The 23,237-nt window shown below is 45.3% G+C and overlaps 1 protein-coding gene and 1 pseudogene across 1 annotated transcript; one reads left to right on the top strand and one right to left on the bottom strand.

The window, feature by feature from the left end:
* The first annotated feature begins 219 nt into the window (after window positions 1–219).
* On the top strand, window positions 220–1,985 carry LOC135709036 (uncharacterized; annotated as a pseudogene).
* An 8,647-nt stretch (window positions 1,986–10,632) lies between these two features.
* Window positions 10,633–15,270, bottom strand: LOC135709035 (uncharacterized). The gene has a single exon (XM_065231225.1). The coding sequence runs from the start codon at window positions 15,268–15,270 to the stop codon at window positions 10,633–10,635; it is 4,638 nt and encodes a 1,545-aa protein (XP_065087297.1).
* Window positions 15,271–23,237: the final 7,967 nt, after the last annotated feature.

Below are 23,237 nucleotides of genomic sequence, written 5' to 3'. Positions count from 1 at the left end.
TCACACTAAAGCTTCATGTTAGATAGCATTTCCAACCATATCTGAAAACCTCGTTATTTGGGATTTACTTTACTGAATATTGGGCTTTGTGAATAAAAGGCTTTGTAAACGGAGGTTTCAGTTTACACTTACCCAATATACAGGTAATAGAGTCGAACAGTTGCCGATTTTTGTGAAAATCAATAATAAGTTCAATCTTGCTTTCTATAAATTGCATAAATGTCTCGTATGTTTGAAAATGATCCTGAGGTGCTGAATATTCTTGATGCGACCAACGACCAGGATTAGGAAACATGGTTAACGATAAAGATCCTCCACGGTCACATGGAGGATGTCTACTATTTGTCCTGGTCACCGAATTCTATGTACCTGATCAGTGGTTCCGTCGATAATACTGCCATAATGTGGGATGTCAATTAAGGGCAAGTCGATGCACATTTTCTCCAATCACAAGGGATTCATTCAGGGGGTAGCTTGGGATCCGAAAAATCAGTACTTGGCCACGTTGAGCACGGATCGATACTTTCGCGCGTTTTAGATCTACACACGAAAAAAGTTCTGACCAGGAATAACAAATGTGTGCTTCCGGTTCCGAAGGATTCTCCACTACACGGTAAAACAGTTCGTCTGTACCACGACGATACGCTGCAAACGTTCTTCCGGAGATTGAGCTTCAGCCCGGACGGTAATCTTATTGTTACTTTTTCCGGGATTGCGGAGATCGAGGGAATATCGAAACCATTGAATACAACCTATATCTATACGAGGAATTTTTTGAAGCACCCGGCAATCACTTTGCCATCACCGGATCAGTATACCGTGGCAGTTCGGTTCTGTCCACATTACTTCAAGTTGCGCCCTCATCCGGAAAACAAGCCACCGGTTATCCCACTGCCTTACCGGATGATTTTCGCGGTAGCTACAATAAGTTCCGTCTATCTGTACGACACCCAACAGAAGTCTCCGTTTGCGTTGATTTCCAACATTCACTACACCCGATTGACAGACCTTTCCTGGTCCGGCGACGGGAAGATTCTGAGTGTCTCCTCAACGGATGGATTTTGTTCGATGCTATCCTATAACGATGGTGAATTAGGTGAGATTCACGTGGTGGAAGCTGAGGACACGGTTGGAGAAGACCCCTACGAAGAAAGGTACCACCAACAGGAAGAAGTCGAAGGATGGCAGAGATGAGGAAAACGACAAGGAGAAGGACGCGAAGAAGTTGGAAACTGTGGTGGAAGAATCGAAGAAAGAGGAAAAACCTGCACAAACAACCAACCGCCTATAGGAGGAAACTGAAAGAGGAAGCAAAACCTGCTCAGAAGGATGAGAGCAAACCAACTCCGATAGAAATTCGACGCAAGCCCAGGGAAACAGAGAAACCCGCTCAGCCAATTGCGATTAAACGAAAACCGAAAGCACCAGAAGACACAAAAATTGAAGAAAAAGGGCCTAAAGAGGACGAATCTCGCAAACGTCCTCGCTCGGATAGCTTCGAACAAGACGTTCCCTCGACAGAATCCAAACCAATAGCAGTCCGCCGTATTGCCTCGGAAGGCAACGATCCCTGGAAAAGATCATCTGTAGCGGCGCTGTCAGGCGCCATCCCCGCACCCCGGACGTGACTCCGACATCAGACAGGGATTCCACTCCGAAAACAGGCTCCAAGAATGCAACCAATTCTGATTGCGGTTCGTCGACAGCCTCGCAGTTTGACCAGCGATAGCGAATCGACCGAATCTTCCAGCAGCCGGTCGAAGCCAAGGATAGAGAAGGACGCCGTCAATACGTGACCAATTGATCAACCTAAACCGGTCGTCAAGGTCGTCAACAATTCTTCCCTGGGAGAGTGCGACCAAACCGAGGATTTTAAACTGGTCATTTCGGACCACGACAACCAAGCGATGACGACTGAAATCAAGGATAGTGACAACGACGGTGGTGCTGATATTGAATCAGATAAAGCTAATGGCTGGATGTGACCAAAGTGGTCTTGGGCTCATCAAATAACTACCATTGAACAAGGTTTTGAATTCTGGATGCAAGATAGGTTATATTCATTTCAGGTTGGATTTAGTCTCATGGCTCATACAATCCGGAGCATGTTCAGACCATATCTTGGGAACCAGCTGACCAATTCCAAAAATATGCTGTAGAGTTCTATGGTGAAAAAATGTTGTTCATTCGGCGGTTGTTGCTTCATTTTAGTTCAGTGATTGCTGATAAAACGACTTTGTTCCATTAAACTGTGTTTTTCAAATCTTGTTCCGTCCATATCTCAGGAGCCAGTTGACCTATTTCAAACATAAAGGGTGATACGGTCAAAATTTGGTCAATATCAACTTGACGTATTTCTTTCAATTTTGCATTTAAAAAACCTGAACACCCCTCATTTTGAAGGTGTGTGTGTGTAGAATGTTGCTCCTATTTTGATTTTGGAATTCACTCTTCAGTTGTCAAAATGCCGTCCAAGCAAGAATAGCAGCGTATCAAAATTTTGCTCGCGCATCGCGAAAATCCGAGCTACTCGCACGCAAAGTTGGCAAAATCGCTAAAAGTTGCCAAATCAACCGTTACAAATGTAATTAAAGTGTTTGGGGAACGTTTGTCGACAGCCAGGAAGTCTGGATCCCGGCCCTGGCCCGGCAATTCGGATTTGGAAAAGCGGAAGCCTAACTGAATATTTTTCCTGAATTTTATACTAATTGAACTTGAAAAAGAAATTTAATTTGACTTTTTAAATAAACGATTTCACCGATTTACACGCGTTTTCCCTTGACCAAATTTTGACCGTATCACCCTTTATTCAAAAGGGTTCTATAAAACCATAAAACATTTTATTTGGGAAATCACCTTCATTTCTTTATTTAACAACGGTCTCTGTTCCGCAATCTAGTGCCAATCTCCGACGGACATCGATTACCATCCATTGACTGCAATCGAATGTGCAGGAAGGCAGCTTCCACACCTGCGTAGGATATCGCACCCATTCAAATACACATGGGTCGAGACCAACGGCTTTACTTCCCTTCCGAAGGAAGACGTGACCAGAGATTTTTATGCCTCAGAAAAATCCTACCGACCTCAGCTGGGATTGAACCCAGACCCATCGGGGTGAAAAAGCAGTCACGCTTACAACTACACCACCGGCGCCGGCTTTATTTGGGTGATGTTGCGTCCAATTCAGTTAAGTGGTTGCCAAGAAACAAATTCCGTTAAAATCTCCGGTATTTCAAAAATATTCAAAAATGTTTTTTGAAACCATAAAACTTTTCATTTGGTGGTTGTTGCGTCCAATTTCGATCAGTGGTTGCCGAGAAAAACATCGTTCTTTATTTTTTGACACACACACACTCACACACACACACAAAACGAAGGAGCGAACGTGTTCGCAAGGAGCGGGATATTGCAGAGATCACCAGTGTTAAACCTGGAGGCAACAGCGAGTTACAGCAACAGCAGTGAGCCCCAAGGTGAGCAGCAAGGACACCATGGAGAGCTAGGTCTTATGTTTAGCCAGATTTTCACACCAAAATCCAGCAGTAGCACACCCCAAGAAGAATTGCAGCTTGGGAAGACCAAATTGATGGAGGTCAGGAGCAGGATCAATGAGCTCCATGACTTCGTTAAGGATAAGAACAACGTCCACAAGGCAATAAGGGAATAGTGACGGGCATCAAATCCGCCATGATTGCTACCGAACATGAACAGGATGCGCTGAGGACGAGATCCGTGACTGAAGAAGAAAGAAGAACAGAAGAAGGAGATACCCAGGACTCGTCGGGAGCGAAGTAAGGGCGATGCTCTGATCGTCGCAGCAAAAAACAAAACGTCGTATATAGCACTCCTTCGGAAGGGTCGAGAGGATCCGGAGTTGAAGCAACTAGGAGAGAACGTGGTGAAAACCAGGCGCACCCAGAAAGGCCAGATGCTCTTTGAGCTGAAGAAGGATCCTGCGATCAAGAGCTCAGCCTTCAAGGAGCTCGTCGAAAAGTCTCTTGGCGAATGGGCAAGCGTAAGATCTCTATCCCAGGAGACAGTGGTCGAGTGCAGGGACCTGGACGAGATCACTACAGAAGATGAGTTAAGAAGAGCGTTGAGAGTGTACTGCGATCTGGGAGATGTCCCGATGTCAATCCAGATGAGGAAGGCGCACGGCGGCATGCAAACGGCGGTGATACGGCTTTCGACAGTTGTAGCGAATAAGCTATTGGAGACGGGCAAGTTCATGGTTGGCTGGTCAGTATACTCGCTGAAAGTCACTCCTCGGGTTACCAAGCGATGCTTCAAGTGCATGGGATTCGGTCACCAGGCGAGGAACTGCAATGGTCCTGACAGATCTGATCTGTGCAGGAAATGCGGAGAAAAAGGCCATATTGCAAGAGGCATACGACGGGAGGCTTCAAATGTCTAGCATACAAAAAGGCGATGACAGGCCAACAGTAATGGAGGTAACCCAAATAAACCTCAATCATTGCGATATTGCTCAGCAACTGTTGTGGCAGTCGACAACAGAAACAAAGTGCGACGTTGCAATCATTGCGGAACCGTATCAAGTCCCTCCCGATAACGGTAACTGGGTGGCGGATAGAGCTGGGATGGCTGCTATACAAGTTATGTGCAGATACCCCGTTCAAGAAGTGGTTGCGAGCTCATACGAAGGTTTCGTGATCGCCAAAATCAACGGAATCTTCATGTGTAGTTGTACCGCACCCCCCAGATAGACGATGGAGAAGTTCCACGAGATGCTGGATGGACTTACCGAAGAGCTGATCGGACGACGACCGGTAGTCATCGGAGGAGACTTCAATGCTTGGGCAGTGGAGTGGGGAAGAAGATGTTCCAATGCAAGTGGGCACAGTCTGCTGGAAGCTCTGGCAAAACTGGAAGCTATGCTGGCCAATTAAGGCACCAGCAGCACTTTTCGCAGAGATGGCCGGGAATCCATTATCGACGTTACTTTCTGCAGTCCGTCGCTGGTGGCAAACATGGATTGGAGAGTGTGCGAAGGACATACCTATAGCGACCATCAGGCGATAAGATATGGCATCGGCCAACGGAATACTGTGGCAGTACGGAGGACGAGAACTTGTGACCGGAAGTGGAATACGAAGGCTTTCGACAAGGATCTTTTTGTTGAGGCACTTCGTGTGGGCAGGAGTCCCGCAGATCTAAATGCAGACGAGCTGACAGAAACGTTAGTGAGAGCATGTGAGACGACCATGCTGAGGAAACTGGAGCCAAATAACAGACGGCGTCCAGTCTACTGGTGGAACGACGCACTTAGCACTCTCCGCGCTATTTGTCTCAGAGCCAGAAGACGTGTTCAGAGAGTAAGAACGGAAGCAGACAGAGAGGAACGAAGAGAAGTGTTTCGAGCGACCAGGGCCACACTTAAACGAGAGATAAAGCAGAAGCAAGTCAAACTATTTTAAGGAGCTGTGTCGAGACGCTGATGCCAACCCCTGGGGCGACGCATACCGAGTCGTGATGGCAAAGATCAGAGGTCCAACGATGCCCGCTGAAATGTGCCCAGAGAAGCTGAAAGTCATCGTGGAAGGACTTTTTTTTACGTTCAACAGCGCCAGCTGGGAGGCCATCGCCGAAGCGCTGCATAGAATGAGGGTCCCTGACTACCTGTGCAGGATCCTGAGGAGTTATTTCCAGAACCGGGTTCTGGTCTACGAGACAGATATGGGACAGAGATCGATTAGGATCACAGTGCGAGTTACACAAGGCTCCATCCTTGGTCCAACGCTAAATATATCATTCAATGATGACCATATAGTCCAATAGCTTTCTTGAGCTATTTGGACTCATAAAGATTTCTAGGACATTGTTCAAGATTTCATTGAGTATGTAGAACTTCAAGAAAAGAACTCCAAAATGGTTTGGAGAGCATTAAATATATTATTTATGCCACTTCATAATGTGCATGCTGTCAAGAGACTCTCTTTAACTTAATGGACTCATACAGATTTACAGTGCATTGGTCAAGGCTTTCATTGAGCCTGTAGAACTTCTAGATCTCAGCTCCAGAATAGTTTGGAGAGTATTAAAAATATAATTGTTAACAATCCGTAATGTACATGTTATCAAGAGGTTCTCTTGAGCTTCACGGTCTCATATACATTTTCAGAACATTGTTCAAGACTTCACTGAGCTTGTAGATCTTCCAGATCTAAAGTCCAGCATAGTTTGTAGAGCAATACATATCTTATTGATACCATTCCATGCTGTACATGTTGTCAGGAGGTTCTATTGAGCTTCACAGACATTGTTCAAGACTACATTGAGCCTGTACAACTTCAAGATCTTAGAAGACTTAGAAAATTTCAAGATCTCAAAATGATGTTTGATAATAAATGTAGGCACACACAAATAAAAACTTGTCAAATAATGCAGAAAAGCAAAAAACAAATTTTGGCCACCTCCTTGTATGGAGATTCCCCATAGTGCAGCGGCACGCTTGCTCTGACTTTTTTGTCACCCAACCTTCTTTTTATTTTTTTTTATTTATTCTTCTTTTTGCTGCGTGCAGAAATTTTCAAGAAAGTTGGTTCTTCTGCGATGTGTGACGCCAGCTGTCGCAGCACGATGCATGAATTATTAATATAACGGCTTTCCTTCGTTTGCGCCATCTTAACTTTTCTGCTGCAACGCAACTTTCGTCGTGGTGTTGCGTTTGGTCTCTCTTACTGCGAACTCTGAAAAGAATGATTCGTCGGAAGACTTCCCGCGTGGAGTTAAGTGAAATGTGAAAATGGAACAAGATGATTTTCTTATAATTGTGTTATGTTATGAATAAAGCATACAAGGGGAATTTCATAAAATATGGCATCGAAACCCGTTCATCAACAAAGGGCCTGTATAAATCGTGCTGAACTTCCTTCGCTATTAGAACAAAAACTAATCTCAAAGAGGCAACTGCCATCAGCCACACCTCCGAAAAACTTTCAGCCCATCTTCAAAGGCAAATGTTGTTTTCGTGTGATCGGAAAAGTCAACAAAGGCTTAACGAGCATCATCGAGTTCGAGTTTCTCCGAATGCCAAACGAGAGCTTTTCGATCTAGTATTGACTTGCCAGCCATCCGAGATTAAAGTTCTCCGGAAGGTTAAATCACACACCCACACACGTGCCCGCTCCATCCCATACCCACGCAAACTTTATTCCTGTATCGATTCATCATTGACTAGCTCTGCCTGAGAGTGAATGTTTCAGAATCCCGGTTAGCTTCCCGTCGTCGTCGGCATCGTTGTCGCCGATTCTTGAACCCTGCCGAGTGCCAGCATGTGTGAGAATATTGACAAACACGTGGCTAGAAGATCGCAAATTAACAACCAAACGTACGTACTACACGTCTGCATGTATATACATCTTGAAACTCGAGAGGATGATGTGGATCCCGAGGGTGTTGTCTATTTGACGGTGGCATTCGCTCTGTGATTGGATGGTGCTTCTAATGACGACGGTAGATGGGATCCCTGGTTCGGATGAAGGTGGATGGCGGCGATAAGACATGACTCCACTGTCTATAATGGAGATTTCTTTGACTGAACTTTGCGAGGAGGAAGGAGAGGATTATTAGATACGGAACACTGGAAGCTGTTTGTTTGATCAGCTGAGAACACTTGGGCGCTGATGGGAGATAGGCAAAGCAGAAGACGTTCTGTGAGAGGTGTTAGGATAGAGGACTATGATTGACGTTATCGAAAGTTTGGATTTGCGACAGGAACTTCAAAGTGATTGTCACGCGGTGATGGTACTAGTTTTCGAATTTGAATAATACCTACCGTGATAGTATTGCTGATGGGAGTTTTTATTAAACAGGCGATTTGGAACTGTTTTCATACCTTCTCTAATGAGGCTTTCTTGGTTTCTATTATATAAATAGGCTCAACTTCTCAGTACGGAAGGCTACCATCGATCCATGATACATATCTTTCTAGACGGTGCTTATCATGGTGGTTACTCATCGTCACTCCATGAGTAGCCAGCTCCAAATTCGTTTTTGTTTAATCAAACAAGCTGGGAACTAACATATTGGTCTACGTGCGCTTTTCTTACGAAAGTTGTGCACCAAATATCATATGGGAATTATTAGGAAGGCGCCGGTGGTGGTGTAGTGGTAAGCGTGACTGTTTTCTCACCCCAATGGGTCTGGGTTCATAAAAATCTGTGATCACGTGTGTTTGATTGAGTGCAATATCCTACGCAGGTGTGGAAGCTGCATTCCTGCACATTCAATTGCCGTCAATGAATGGCAATCTATGTCCGTCGGTGGTTGGCACTAGATTGCGGAACAGAGACCGATGTTAAATAAAGGAAAAAAGAAAAAGAATTAGGGAATTATTAGACACTCGTCCATTACGGAATGCCCTTGACTAAAATTCCACTGCAAACATACCTAACATAAAATAGACTCAATCAGCACATTTAAATGTGAATTTAAAATATTACAAATCCACATAAAAAAATTGAAAATTTTTCCACCACTAATGTGTTATGAAAAATGTTCTGCTGTCATAATAAATAAAATTTGTTGCGTCCATCAGATAGGGTACATGTTCCTAAGCTTGGACTAGTTTGAAGCCTTCGATTACATTTTATGCTATACCTTAGTTAATAATTGAGCTGCAAAAGATATTTTACTGTCAACATGCAAATTGAAATATTCCTATTATTTGAGGTAAGACGTAAAATTCTAAAACTCACCATTTAGACATGATACTTTCCAGTTACGTGGATGTAATGTCGGTCTACCGTACTCAAATTGAATCTATAAATGGATGCAACTTCGGCCTATCGAATATGACTCTCGATCTGTGAAATCGAGCTTCTTTTCACTCTTTAGCAGTCATACGTACCTGTTCGGATCAATTATAGAATATGACTAAATTTTTGCAGCAAATTTTCAAGCAGCTCAAAAGAAATAGTCCCCTCTAATCCCTCGTGCTACGACACTGGTTATGCTGCTGTTTTCAGTTCCAACACTAGTCAATCAATCAATTAATTCAACTTGTTTACGGAACTATTCTGATAGTATCTTCAGCTTCTGGCAGGTAATCATCCGATTTAGAAAGTCAACCGGAGTATTTAGCACTAAACTAAGAAAATACCACCTCCACAGAAAACTGATTTAAACTTTAGATTTGTTTGTGATTTTACAACTTTATTAAACAAAACTGAGCTCCTCCACTATCTCTTGGGTTTTTTTTTTGTTTGTATCCTCCGTTCTACTTCTCCACGAATCGATGTAAACAATCAACGACGGTCCTACCGCTGTAGACCGGTGACGCATACATCTCGCTTCTCACATCTCACTTCACGGCAGGCCGGTCGCGAGTACAGCTGAAGCCCAGTGGTGTCAACACACCCCAGCCCGTAACTCCGGTACCCGTTCATCAGTGGTTCCGGATTTACCATCAAGAACTTCCAGCACTGCAAGGTTGGCTACTCCACGCCGGAATACGCCTTTGCCTGTCCGTACGTCCGCCTGCCTAACTCTGCCGTCTGATCCTACGAAGACTTCCTCGACAATACCTCTAACCCAGCTTTTCCGGTTCTGTCCATCTACTACAAACACGAGATCTCCCTTCTTCAATGACTTCCTCTCAGCAAAACACTTGGTACGCTTGTTGATCGTTGGCAAGTACTCCTTGTACCAACGCTGCCACATCTGGTCCGCCAAGTACTGCGATCGCTTGTAAATGTCGCGCAACGCTTCTGCTAAGTCCACCGAACCATCTACGTGAACATCGACGGACTTGACCGTACCTCGAAGAAAATGGTTCGGTGTTAGCGCTTCGGAATCTGCTGATTCCTGGGGTACGTACGTTAGCGGACGACTATTTACCATATCTTCCGCTTCAGCCAGGGTAGTTAATAGAATTTCGTCCGTCAGACGTCTGCCATCGTCGAGTGCCTTCATCGCCTCCTTTACAGATCGAACCATCCTCTCCCAAATACCACCCATGTGTGGCGTACCAGGAGGATTGAAGTTCCACTTCGTTGTGCTACTCGTCACTGAATACGCACATTCACTGTCAATTCGCTTCACCCAAGCAATCAACTCCTTGCTGGCTCCCTTGAAATTTGTCCCGTTGTCGGAGAAGATTTCGTCTGGAACTCCTCGTTTGCAGATGAATCTGTGAATGGCCATGAGACATGCTTGCGTTGTCAATCCATGCACTACTTCCAAGTGCACCGCACGTACAGCAAGGCACGTGAACAGGGCGATCCACCGCTTCTCCTTTCTTCTACCAACCGTCACTTCCACAGGTCCTAGATAATCGACTCCAACAGCACTGAAAGGTCGAAGCTGTCGGGTGATTCGCTGAACCGGAAGTGGAGCCATCATCGGGACCTCAGCATAACAGCGATTCACTCTACACCAGACACACTTTCTCATCACTTGCTGGATTTCCGTTCACAACTTCGGAATATAAAACTTCTGTCGAAGCTCGTTGAAGACCGTTTCCCGATTTGCATGTCCAAACTTTTCATGGTAATATTGTACCAATCGTTTCGTCACTGCGTGTCCTTTCGGAAGGATAATCGGGAACTTCATATCGAACGGGATTTCGTCTGACTTCGCCATCCTACCATTCATTCGAATCACGCCACACTAGTCTACGATCGGGGTGAGTTTGTATAATGGGCTCCTCTTCCCGATCTGCTCTGGCTTCTGATTCGCTTTGAGTGATCCATTTCCCAGGAGTACCATTACTTCATCTGGGAACGCCTCCAACTGCGCCTGTCTCCACAAAATCACTTCCGCTCTCGAAAATTCGTCCTGCTGCAGTGGTCGCTGTACAACATTGTATTCCGCCTTAAGTAGCTGTTGTTGCCTCTCGTTCGCCACCATCGTTCGTAACGGAAAGCCCTTGACCTTGCGTCGAAGATTTGTAATGAATCTGATTACGCAAGCTGTGATTCGCAACAACTTACGCCAGCGCCATGTCACTTCTGCATCGATCACGGGTTCTGGAAACTCCTTCACTTCATGGTGCAGCAAGTATGCTTTCATTTCCTGCTCAGTGTTTGCATCCGGCAACCCCTCGGTCGGCCAGCAATCTTCTGGTTGGTGCAGGAAATTTGGACCATTAAACCACTCTCCTTCTGAATCCAATGGAGGACCTTGTCCCCACTTCGTTAGTGCATCAGCCAGGTTCATCCGAGATCTAATCCATCGCCAATCCGTTGAGCTGGTTGTCTCCAAAATTTCTCCAACCCTGAATGCAACCTGCTTGTATTTTCGTTGATCCGAACGCAACCAACTCATAACTGTTTGCGAATCTGTCCAAAGAAAACAACGGTTTATGGAAAGCGAATGGTTGGATTTGATCGTTTGTAACATTCTTGCACCGAGGACAGCTCCCATCAGTTCCAACCGCGGAATGGATTGTAACTTAAGAGGGGCTACTTTTGATCGAGACATCACCAACAGGCATTTAATTTCACCGTCTACCATTGCACGAAAGTAGGCCACGCAGCCATATGCCTGTATACTAGCGTCCGTGAAGATGTGCAGCTCAAGCCTGTTAATTTCGGATGACCGCGTCTGTCCAAAATATGAGCGCGGAATGCGAACCCTCTCCACTAACGGCAAGAGATCCGTCCATTGCTTCCACTTGACCAAGCATGCATCGTCGACTTCTTCATCCCACTCGCAGCCCGTTCGCCATAAGTCCTGAACCAAGATCTTTCCATGTACGGTGAAGCATGAGAGTAGTCCCAACGGATCGAAGAACCCCATGACACAACTCAGTACAATGCGCTTCGTTGGTGTCTTATGACCCTGCAGGTACTCTTGTAGATCTTCGCGGTGTTCAGTCGAGAAGGAGAAAACGTCTTGACCTGGATTCCAAATTATACCGAGTACGCGTTCATTTCCAGTCTCTTTGTCCTGGTTGAAATGAATCGTCTGGACGGGTTTCGGTTCCCCAAAACTGACTAGGACTTCTTCCGAATTGGATACCCAGTTTCTTATCTCGAATCCCCCTTTCGAATGTATAAATCTCACCTGCTTTGCCCGCTGTATCGCTTCTTCGATGGTATCAACGCTGTCGAAGTAGTCGTCGACGTAGTGTTTCTTCACGATTGCTGCGGCGGCTTCCGGATACTGTACTGCAAACTCCATCGCGTTCTTGTTCTTTACGAACTGGGCGGAACATGGAGAACTTTTCGATCCGAAAGTAGCTACGTCCATAACGTAAATACTAGGTGCTTCTCTGGGATTCGATCGGAAGACGAATCGCTGTACTCGTCTGTCGGCTGGACGAATCTGCATCTGGTGGTACATTTCGCGGATGTCTCCACCGAAAGCGATCGGTCGTTCGCGAAATTGGCAAAATACGGTGAGTATACATACCAGCAAATCAGGTCCTGTGAGAAGTAAGGAATTGAGGGATATTCCTTTCACACTTGCTGCTGCATCCCACACGAGTCGTACTTTTCCCGGTTTCTTTGGGTTAAGGACGACGTTGAGTGGAAGATACCAAACTTTTCCCGGTTCGGCTTCTTCTAATTCTTCGGCACTTGCCAGATGCGCATAGCCCTTCTGCTGATACTCCTTGATCTGCTTGCAAACGTTTTCGAACAGCGCTGGTGACTTCAGCAGTCGTTGCTCCAAACATTTCATCCTGCGCGTGGCCATCGGATAACTATCTGGAAGTTCTGGCTCTCTTTCCTTCCACAGTAGGCCGGTCTCGAATCGATCGCCCACTCTTCTGGTGGTCCGCTCCAAGATTTCACGAGCTCTTCTATCATCTTCCGATTCTGTCAGCTTCACCACTACGGAGTCCTCTAAAGCGTACTGACTTTTCAGCAGATCATGCAGCTCCTGATTGCTTACTTCATCGTGATGTCCCAGATACACTTCCGCATTTGATAGCTGCACCTCATTTGGACCGTACACTGCCCATCCTAGCTTGGACCGCACCGCTATTGGCTCACCAGGCTTACCAACCTTTGCTTCAGTCGGTGCAAGCAAGTGGAGATTGTTCAGACCGATCAATAACCCCGGGCGTTGGTTTTCGTACGAAGCAATCGGTAGCCCTTGCAGTTTCTTCATCCGCTGACAGAGCACCGACGCACTTAGGGATTGCTTCGGTAGTAGCAGCTCGTCAACAGTTCGAACCGTGCCGAGTTGATGTTTCTCCTTCCCATCTCGTCCGGAAATGAACAAGTCCATTCGTCGGGATCCCTTCTCCACGCGCGTGATATCGGCTGTCCATTTGATGGTCAACTGTTCCTTCGTTCCTTGAACACCTAGCTGATCCGCCAGGGAACTTTCTATCAGAGTCACTGATGCGCCCTCGTCCAGAAACGCTAACGTATTAACCGACCGCTTACCGAAATACAATGTCACTGGTATCATACGGAACATGATGGTACTGGTGGTTCGAAAGTGTGCGTTGATTACCACGGATCTGGTGGCGGAATGCAATAGAGGATTGTGACGTTCCCGACATTCGTCGATGTTGCACCGGATCTTGAATTTGCACGGAGCGTTACCGTGATCATTGAGGCAGACAACGCAGAGTTTCCACTTTTCGACCAACTTCAAACGGTCCCGAAGTGTCCAAGCCTTGAAATCCTGGCAGAATCGCAGACGATGATCGGTCCGCTTGCACGCTTTGCACGGTCTCGGATGATTCTCGCCGACGCCGTGGTTGGCCCTCTCCACTGCACTGTGATTGTATAAATGAGCTCCCTTTTCCTTCGCTTTGCTCTTTCCGGCGTGCTCGTTGCAAACTGGCTTCGATTCTGCTCTGAAATCCATCTTCACGTTGGCCTCGCAAGCTTCTGCAACAATCTTCGACACAAAATCGGTGAAAGTACGCAGGTTCACCTTCCTTTTCCGATTTTTGTAGCGAACCCATTCACGCTTATCATGGACCGGAAGCTTATCGACAAGATCCTGGATAAGAAGAGGATTAACCAGGTGCTGCTCTAAACCCGCTGCCTCTAGATGCTCGCATAATTGCTCCACAGCATTACCGAATGGAATGTATGACGCCAATTTGTCTGACTTCGGAGGATCCAATCGCCGCACTTTCTCAAGGTGACACTGTAGCAACTGTTCCGGGCGTCCATACAGCTGACGAAGTTTGCTTATGACTTTCGGCACCGATTTTGGAAACAGTAGCTGTCCTCGAACGTTTTCCAACGCCTGACCCTTTAAGCTCTCCTGCAGCCGAACAAGATTCTCAACGTCGGAAAACCCACAAGCATCGTTGGAGGCTTGATAGCTTCCAATGAACAGCGGCCATTCTTCAAGTTTTCCAGTAAATAGTGGAAGTCTCTTGCTGATTCCACTCCGGGCCGCCATTTGCGCTTTAGAAGGTGCCGCATTAGACTGTCCCAGCCCGTGAGATCTAACTTTTCCTGACTTATTTTTCTCTTTGCTCGTCTTCTTGGGTTCTTCTTCCTCGTCTTCTTCTTCGGTGGCCTCATCCGAGTCGCTTTCAGACTGCTCCTCACTTTCATCGTCACTGCTAGATTCATCAGACTCTTCATCTTCCTCTTCCTCCTCTTCTTCATCCGATTCGACCTTCTTGGTTTTCTCCGATCGCTTTTGGCTACGTATTTCCGGATTCTTCAACGGTGTTCCCGCGGTCGACTGTTTCACGGCATCAGAAACTTTGTTCACCGATTCCTTTCTGTCATCTTCACCAGCGTTTAGCTTGGACAACTCTTGCTGGACTTGATCCATCCTTGCATTGAACGACTCCCGCATCTTCTTCATCCGGTCCAAATGATCTTGCTTGTCCTTCAGCGCCTTCTCCAACAACTGTTTTTGCTGCTGTAATTCCTTAGCCCGAAACTCGTTCTCCATTTCGATCCGCTGTTCTTGAAGGATTCGGTCGATTTCCATCCGCTTTTCCATCAGAACGCGTTCGTTCTTCAGCTCTTGCTCTTTCTTTTTCCGTTCCTTTTCAAGAGCTCTGAGCTGACGTTCCATCGACGAGCCAGACCTTCCGTCGGATTTCACGCTGGACTTATCCGAGTTGTCGTCGGTCGTTTTCTTCTTCTTTTTGGCACCCGTTTTGGAAGATTCTGCGTCCAGTTTCTTCTGGCTTTGGCAGTCTTCCTCAGGACAATACCACTTTGCGTCACTTTCGACTTCCTCCGTGACTCCCACGCACCGGTAATGGTACCAAACGTTGCACTTGTCACAACATACCATGCCTTCATCCTCATCGGACACCGATTCGCAGCCTCCACAGGCGGTCTTGGTGAAATTCGCATCTCCCGGCATCATGATCCTTTTCTCAATAATTCTTTTGAGTTTGTTCGGATCAATTATAGAATATGACTAAATTTTTGCAGCAACTTTTCAAGCAGCTCAAAAGAAATAGTCCTCTCTAATCCCTCGTGCTACGACACTGGTTATGCTGCTGTTTTCAGTTCCAACACTAGTCAATCAATCAATTAATTCAACTTGTTTACGGAACTATTCTGATAGTATCTTCAGCTTCTGGCAGGTAATCATCCGATTTAGAAAGTCAACCGGAATATTTAGCACTAAACTAAGAAAATACCACCTCCACAGAAAACTGATTTAAACTTTAGATTTGTTTGTGATTTTACAACTTTATTAAACAAAACTGAGCTCCTCCACTATCTCTTGGGTTTTTGTTTGTTTGTATCCTCCGTTCTACTTCTCCACGAATCGATGTAAACAATCAACGACGGTCCTACCGCTGTAGACCGGTGACGCATACATCTCGCTTCTCACATCTCACTTCACGGCAGGCCGGTCGCGAGTACAGCTGAAGCCCAGTGGTGTCAACAGTACCCATATTGTTGCCGTCACTCACTCTTTTGCGTAAAAACTGCTAGACTAACATTTGAAAAGGGCGGAATTCTAAAATCACCATTAGCATTAGCATCGAACAAGTTGCACAATATCGTGGTAGGAATTCAAAACTATTAAACTATTACTGGACAGATAGTAGGAAGGAAATAATTACTATCTCACAGATAAAGACATATCCCGCTCCAACAGTTAAGGATTGTCTTGGCCTCGTCCTTACAACTGGTAGGGATAGGAAAGGTATGTTAGTTCAACATTTGCTTAAGAGAGATGCAGAGAACTCTACGACCCCTCATAAATGTCTCGGGAATTTAGGAATTCCAAAATCACCAAGTCGAGAAAATCGCTTCCGAATTTTGACGACTTAAAATTAATCCTACTTCACGACTTTCCATTTTCAGGATGATTTTATTAACTTGACATATAGTTAAAGGTGTAATATCCCGACCGAAATTAAATCTCAAATATATTAATATCCGTTATAAGTAACAGCCGTACAAAACAAACAATTTGTGTTCTGGCTTTGCATATCGAAACATAGTTCAAATTCTCGTGAAGACCCATTTGAAATCGTAACATTAACACAGACTCGAAGGGAATCATTAATATAGTTAAGTTTGAGGTTTCCTGAGTATTCATACGTATACATATTTTCAACAAGCTTTTGCGTAGTGAGTATTTCCCTTATAATATAAACATGTTCCGCTGAATTAAGCAGTATTGGGTAGGTTCTTAAAAACATACCATTAAGGAAATTTAATGAATCGTCATATTTGAAGTTTTTGCATGTTTCCTTAGCACAAATTTGGATACCATTAAAATAATATTTTCCAATATCACAAAACTGAGTAGCTTTGTAAATACAGTCCGGATCATTATTGTCAGGTAGAAAACATCGGATGCTTTCATTCAACTTAATATTATTTTGGATTCGGCAACACTGTTTGTGACGGTTAAAATACAGTGCCTTTAAGCTCCACTTTTATATCACTAAATATATAGTATTTTTAAGTTTTCATTGAATTACTGTGTTTGTTTGTGTTATTCAAAAGTGTTATTCCATTGTCATTCAAAATGTATACGGTAAGGCGTAAACATTACGTGGAAAACGTTGGTGAATAATCTATACCGAGTGATAGTTTGATTGTAGTTGTTGCGATATTGTTTCCGACGGTATTGTATGTGCACTTGCTGTTGTGGTATATTCTCTCACTGCCGGATTCCGTGGCGGAAAGTTGCTAGGCTGTACACAATCTCGCAGTTATTCTAGTACGTCATTTTGCACATGCTTGTGGTTCGGTCGTGGAAGGCAAGGGCCAGTTTCACTGTATGCGGCTGTGCTCAGACAGCTTGCATATATACAGAAGTGGCTGTGGTTTGAGACGCAGCTGATTTAGTAAAAACAGAACCTAGCGCAAGTTGAGCCGTGATATCCTTGATTGGATGACTATTAGACTGATGCAAAATTTTAAATTTTCTCTCCACAGTGCTCAAACGGTTTCAAATCAGGTCCTGATTAGCTTCCCAAAATTTTAACTCATTTGGTAAGAAACTGACTTGGCACAAACTATTCGAAGTTTGTATGGAAATTACTATGGGAAATCCAAACTTTTTGTTCATTGTCTTCTGCCCATTTTCCATATTGCTTTTTCTAAAATTTCTAAAACTATTCTTTCGGGAAATTTTCTAAGGTACAACTTTGCGGAATATTGTTTTTCAGTCAAATGTCAAATTAAATTGTTATTAATTGTTTAAGAGATTAATAATCTTATGGCGTGATCAAGCAGCTGTTCTGTGGGCAACACTGTATTCTGCAGTGTGACATAGTAGCCATGATATTTGTGCTCTATTCTTCGCACCAGAAACACCAATGTTGCCTGCTTAACAGTTGAATGAGCATAATCATAAGACATCAGTGACTTGAATCATTAATAAATTTTGTTACTTACATTTGATTGACAAATGGTTTTCAATAAAGTTGTAGCTGAGAAAATTTGCTACAATCACTGCTATTATTTTTAAAAGCATAGTGATGTGGTGAATTGTTAGATAGATATGAACAAAAACCAAAAGTCCTCCCATAGTAATTCCCATATAAACTTGAAATGTTTTGTGCCAAGTCAGTTTTTTACTAAAGTAGTTCAAATTTGGGGAGGCTAAGTAGGACCCAATTTGGAACCGATTAAGCACTGTGGAGCATCAGTCTAATGGTTATCTAACAGCGAAATCAACATTTCTTGCATACTAGAGTTTCCCAACAATACAGAAGAAACTATCTCGACCGCTATCGAATTAACTAAGATATAAAGAGTTCTTCTAAATATCAGCTTGTTTTATAAATGTTTCTGCATGTACAATTGTGTGTGATCGTTTTTAATATCTTCTCCCTTTCTCCTACTGTTTTTATCCAAACAGCTACTGACATGCATGGCGATATTGTTAGCTGCGTTGTGTGCAGGAAGCAAGAGCCAGACCCAAATAAAATCATCTCTTGTATGTATTGCTTCTCTGCCGCTCACTTGTGCAGAAATATCATCGGTAGTGCTATTAGCCGGGTGAAAGTAAATATGTTCTTCTGCACCACAAGTTGCTCTGAGATATACAAGCGAATCGTAGAGATGCAGAACAGCAGATCTTCAATGATGAGCATGCTCGCTTCTGAGTTGAAAGATACTGTTGCCAATGTTTTTGCTGACCAAATGACTTATGTGAAATCGGAGGTTCGTTCAGTAACAGCTGCCATTGAGAAATCGCAGGAATTTCTTTCAGCAAAGTTTGATGAAATTGAATCAAATTTTAATAAACTTGAAAATCTAACACAGCAAATTTATGATCTGTCTAAGTCGCATACTGAGTTAACTAATTTTGTTCACCAACTGGAGGTTAATGTAGATAGATCGGATCGTAAGGCAGTGTCAAATAACTAAAACGTAGTGAATGAAAATAGCATGAAATTAGTTGATAAAACTTTTGCTGATATTGGAGTAAACTTGCCATCAAATTCGATTCTGTCAGTGAAAAGATTGTATGTTAGTTACAAAACAAATGGAGTGGTCCCCATTTTAATTGTGTTTAAAGACAGAAATAGCAAGGAAATGGTTCCCTTTCGTAAAAAGAGGTAGGAATGATTCCTTCAACCAACATTGATCAGTCTTTTTTAGTTAATGGTATAGCATCCAATGTAACAGTAAGGGATGAATTAACCGCATTATCCATGGAATTGCTACAGAAAATGCGTGAATATCAAGATTTGCTTAAAATTTAGTTTGTATGACAGGTAGAGGAGGTGGCATACTTGTAAAAAAGAAGAAAATGCTAAACCAGAACTGATTAAAGTTAGAGAGGATCTTAATATTTTGATTAACCGGTATTCTGTATTAACCAATCAATCACCATCACCGAAACGGAAAAGGAATGATTAGAATGAAGTTTGCAATATGACGTTTTTTGTTCAATAAATGTAAAAATGCATCAAACTTTAAATTATGTTCATAATCACATTGTGCCCTGAGACAAATAAGTACAGGAGTTCCCCAAAGGAGCAATATTGGACCCTTACTTTTTTCTCATTTACATTAACGATTTTATCAACAGCTTTTTTGCAATAATCTGCTCGCACTAAATTTGCAAAGGGGCACGAACGGAAGCTTGACGTAGGACCGCTAGTGGACGGAATAACCGCCACGGTGAGCCAGACGACGGATGGTGGTTATCTCGAAGAATTTGCGTTTGGTTTTGAATATGGCAATGAGTGTGCAAAATATTACGTAATTCCATCCTCCCTATTCGCACGCGCCCGAGGATCGAAGGCGAATGCCACTTCGACTTGTTTCGTCTACTTACTACTCGCTGACGACTGTGCTGGGGAAGCAGCATATTTTTTTTTTTATTAATTACTTTATTTGTACAGGCTCAATCGAATAAACTTTACAGAGACGAGCTATCATTTTTGTTATACATTATTGATTTCTTATATTTAAAGTTAAAGGAGCTGGACCGGATACTTGCGGTTGTCTCGAGGTTAGTGGGGATTAACAATTTTTTTTGGATGGGAAAAGGGAGAGGGAGGTTTGAAATGTGGTTTACGATACAAATATTTAATTAATCCTAAAACATGAACTAATTTCTATTCATCTTGAAAACAAACATAAAAAAACCCACACGTACAAAATACAAACTAAACACAAGGTTAATAAAACTTACAATCTAATGTTAATATTATTATTATTATTTAGCTTTATTAGGGAGGCTTTCAGCCTTTGGCTGGTTCGCCTCCAAACCCGGCCCTAATAGTGATCCCATATGGGATTTTTTAGACTGGTGAGGCAATCTCCAGAAGGGAGTTGCAAAGACTAAGAAAGTTGATTATTCTAAATTGGGCTAACGCTAGTTCTAAACTAGTATAAAAGGCTGACTTCTGGCTGTCGTTCTCTCCGGGCGTGGTTTTAGTTACGGTGGTCAGTTGGAGGGTCATGATTCGTGTGCGTAGTCGGTCTTCAGGTGTATGTGGGTTTGCTGGTCGTGGTGTGGTTGAGTATCCAATCGGTTTTCCTCGGTCGTGGCGGTGTTCGGTCATCGGTGTGTCTCGTGGTTGCGTTGGAATATCGGAAAGGTAAAAAGAACATTATCAGAGGATATATTGTTTCTTATTTACGTGGAGGGTGATTCACCTGACGGCGGGCATTACTCAGTATCCCCTATTGGCAATACTGATTTGGCTTGGTGTTGGTGTTTACTAAACGGCATGGGAAAAACTGCGAGTCAGCGGGGGCGGTCTGCGGAGTTTGCCAACGAGTGCCGGGGGAGTGCCCCAGGTCCGCTTGGACTTGACGTCCGGACTGGGGGGCTCGGCTGCCCGAGGCCTTATCCGGGCTTCCGCTTTCCGGCGGGGGGATTGTGAAGTAATCACACGACCCCGGTCTGAATCCTATTTCCTGGTTGTTTCCTCATTTTATTGGCGTTCTTTTGTTGGTTAGTTCACGTTGGAGGTTTGCAACGAGCTCCAGAGGGGTTGCCCCCAAATTCGGACTACCGAGGTTGCCCGAAATGGAGAGGCCCCAGATGCCCGAGGCCTTATCCGCGTTGGTTCCTATATGACCGAGTATAGCTCGGAATCCTTGAGAAAGCATATTAATGCCGCTTCTGCTGATGGGTCGTTGGAAAGGGCGTTTCTTATGCTTCCTTGGATTCCGTAGAGCTCCCTGGGTCCTTGATAGCATGGGCAGTTAATGACTATGTGCTCCACCGTGTTGGTGATGCCACATGAGTCGCATAATTTTCTAAAAGGGCCCCCGCCTCCCATGTTGTGGGTGGAGAGGGTGTGTCCGGTACGCAGGCGAGATAGGGTGCGCTGGTCGCGCCAGTTGGGTGTATCTGCCCACTTGTGGGTTTCCCCCTTTATCTTTCTGATAAAAAGCGACCGGTTATTGGCCCAATCCCGGGACCAGGCGGTGCGGATGGTCTGTCGGACGTGTTTCTTCACATCTGGACCGGGTACTTTTTTGTGAACAGTCTTCCGTGTCTGCCTGTAGCTGCGAGGTGGTCAGCCTCCGCGTTGCCCCTTATGCCACAGTGCCCCGGGATCCATACGAAAGCCGAGCCCCTAGGGGCTTGCTTCTGGATACCCTGGATCCACGGGTGCCTCGAGGTTGGATACCTGAGGGCGGCTAGGACACTAGCGGAGTCCGAGATAATACAGAGTGGTTTGTCTGCAGGGGTGGGAATAGCGTGATAGATGGCGGCTGCTTCTGCCGAAAAGACAGAGCATTCATCTGCGAGGCGGTAGAAGGTACTGCAGTCGGCGTCGGCAACCCCGAAGCCTACTCCAGTAGGCGCCTTGGAACCGTCGGTGTATCGGTGCTGGTGATCGCTGTATTTTCGGGCCAGTATTTCTGCGATGTGCGCGTGTAGGGCTGCGGAGTTGGTTCCTGCCTTGAATTTCTGCCCGATTGAGGTGTCAACATTTAGGGTTGGAGCGTCCCATACCCTTGCTCCGTTCCAGTGCACTCTGGATACTGGAGGGAGGTCTCGATGGGCGAGAGAGCTGAGGGTTCTCCTCCCCTCCCTGAGGAGGGAGACCTCGGTATTACCGGATGTCTTTTCCTGGTGGCAGACTGCTCTGCAGCAGACCGTTTCGGCGATTTTGTACCGGAAGGGGAGTACTCCAATCTCTATACATGCCGCATCGGCCGGTGTAGATGGAAGTAGGCCGGCGACGATTCGGGTGGCCGAGTTGTAGGTTGGACCTAGACTGCGGTGGCTGTCGCGAAAGCTTCGATGCCGTAGAAGATGCGGCTGTTAACCGTCGCTACGGCTGCCCGTAGTAAGACGTCCCGGTTGGTGCTCTTATGTGGCTTGGAGAGTGATCGCATCGCAATCGTGTTGAGCCGGGTACCGCAGTTGGCTTTGATGTCAGCGAAGTGGTCCCTAAAGGTTAGAGACCTGTCTAAGCGAACACCAATGACCTTTATGGTTTTCCTGGCAGGAATCGGGACTCCGTTTGAGGTGACGGCTGTTGGCAGAGGATTGTGCCTGGATCTGCAAATGTGTGATAACACGCTCTTCTCGGCAGACAGGGTGAACCCGGAACGGTTTGCCCACCTGGTGGCGGCCGAGACTGCTGCTTGCAACTTTTTGCGGATGCTCTTTATGGAGCTGCCGATAACCAGGAGAACGATGTCATCTGCATATACGTAAACGTATACTCCTTTCCCGAAGGATCGAAAGATGTCGTTCATGGCAATGACAAACAGGGTGACCGCGAGGACGGAGCCCTGGGGGACACCAGTCTCTTCCTCTTTGATACACGAACGCTGGTTTCCGATCATTACCTGGAAGGTCCTACCATTTAGGAAGTTCCGGATGAAGTGCAGCAGGTGCCCACCCAGGCCCCAGTCTGCTAGCTGTTGGATTACCCGTGGAGTCCATGCACGGTTGTAGGCCTTGGAGAGGTCCAGGGACACGATGTCAGCGTGCATGCCGTCTTTCGTCGCCTCCTGTAGGGCGTCTCCAATGCCGGCGAAATATGTTCCAGTACCGTGGCCGGGGCGGAAAGCATGCTGACGATGGTCAATCAGGTTGTTGTCCTCCAGGTGGCGCATTAGTCGGCGGTTTACCATCCGTTCTAGGATTTTACAGGGGCAGCACGTCAGCGAGATTGGGCGGTAATTGCTGGTATTCGTGGATTCTTGGCCTTGCTTGGGTATGGGGACTACCAGGCTGTGCGTCCACGAGTCCGGTATTGTGTTACCCATCCAATGTCCGTTCAGGATGTCTAGGAAAGCGGTTTTAGTCCGGGGCGGGAGATGACGAAGCATCGGATATCCAATGTCGTCTGGGCCGGCGGATTTCCCCTTACTCCGACTCAGGGCGAGATCGAGCTCGGCGAGGCTGAATGGGGCGTTGATGGG

Source organism: Ochlerotatus camptorhynchus, unplaced genomic scaffold (assembly GCF_037179485.1).
Source record: "Ochlerotatus camptorhynchus isolate MF236.1 unplaced genomic scaffold, CSIRO-AGI_Acam_v1.1 ptg000347l, whole genome shotgun sequence".
In the NCBI taxonomy this organism is placed as follows: domain Eukaryota; kingdom Metazoa; phylum Arthropoda; class Insecta; order Diptera; family Culicidae; genus Ochlerotatus; species Ochlerotatus camptorhynchus.
The sequence above is the reverse complement of the archived record's forward strand: the minus strand, read 5'-3'. Positions and strand labels throughout refer to the sequence as shown.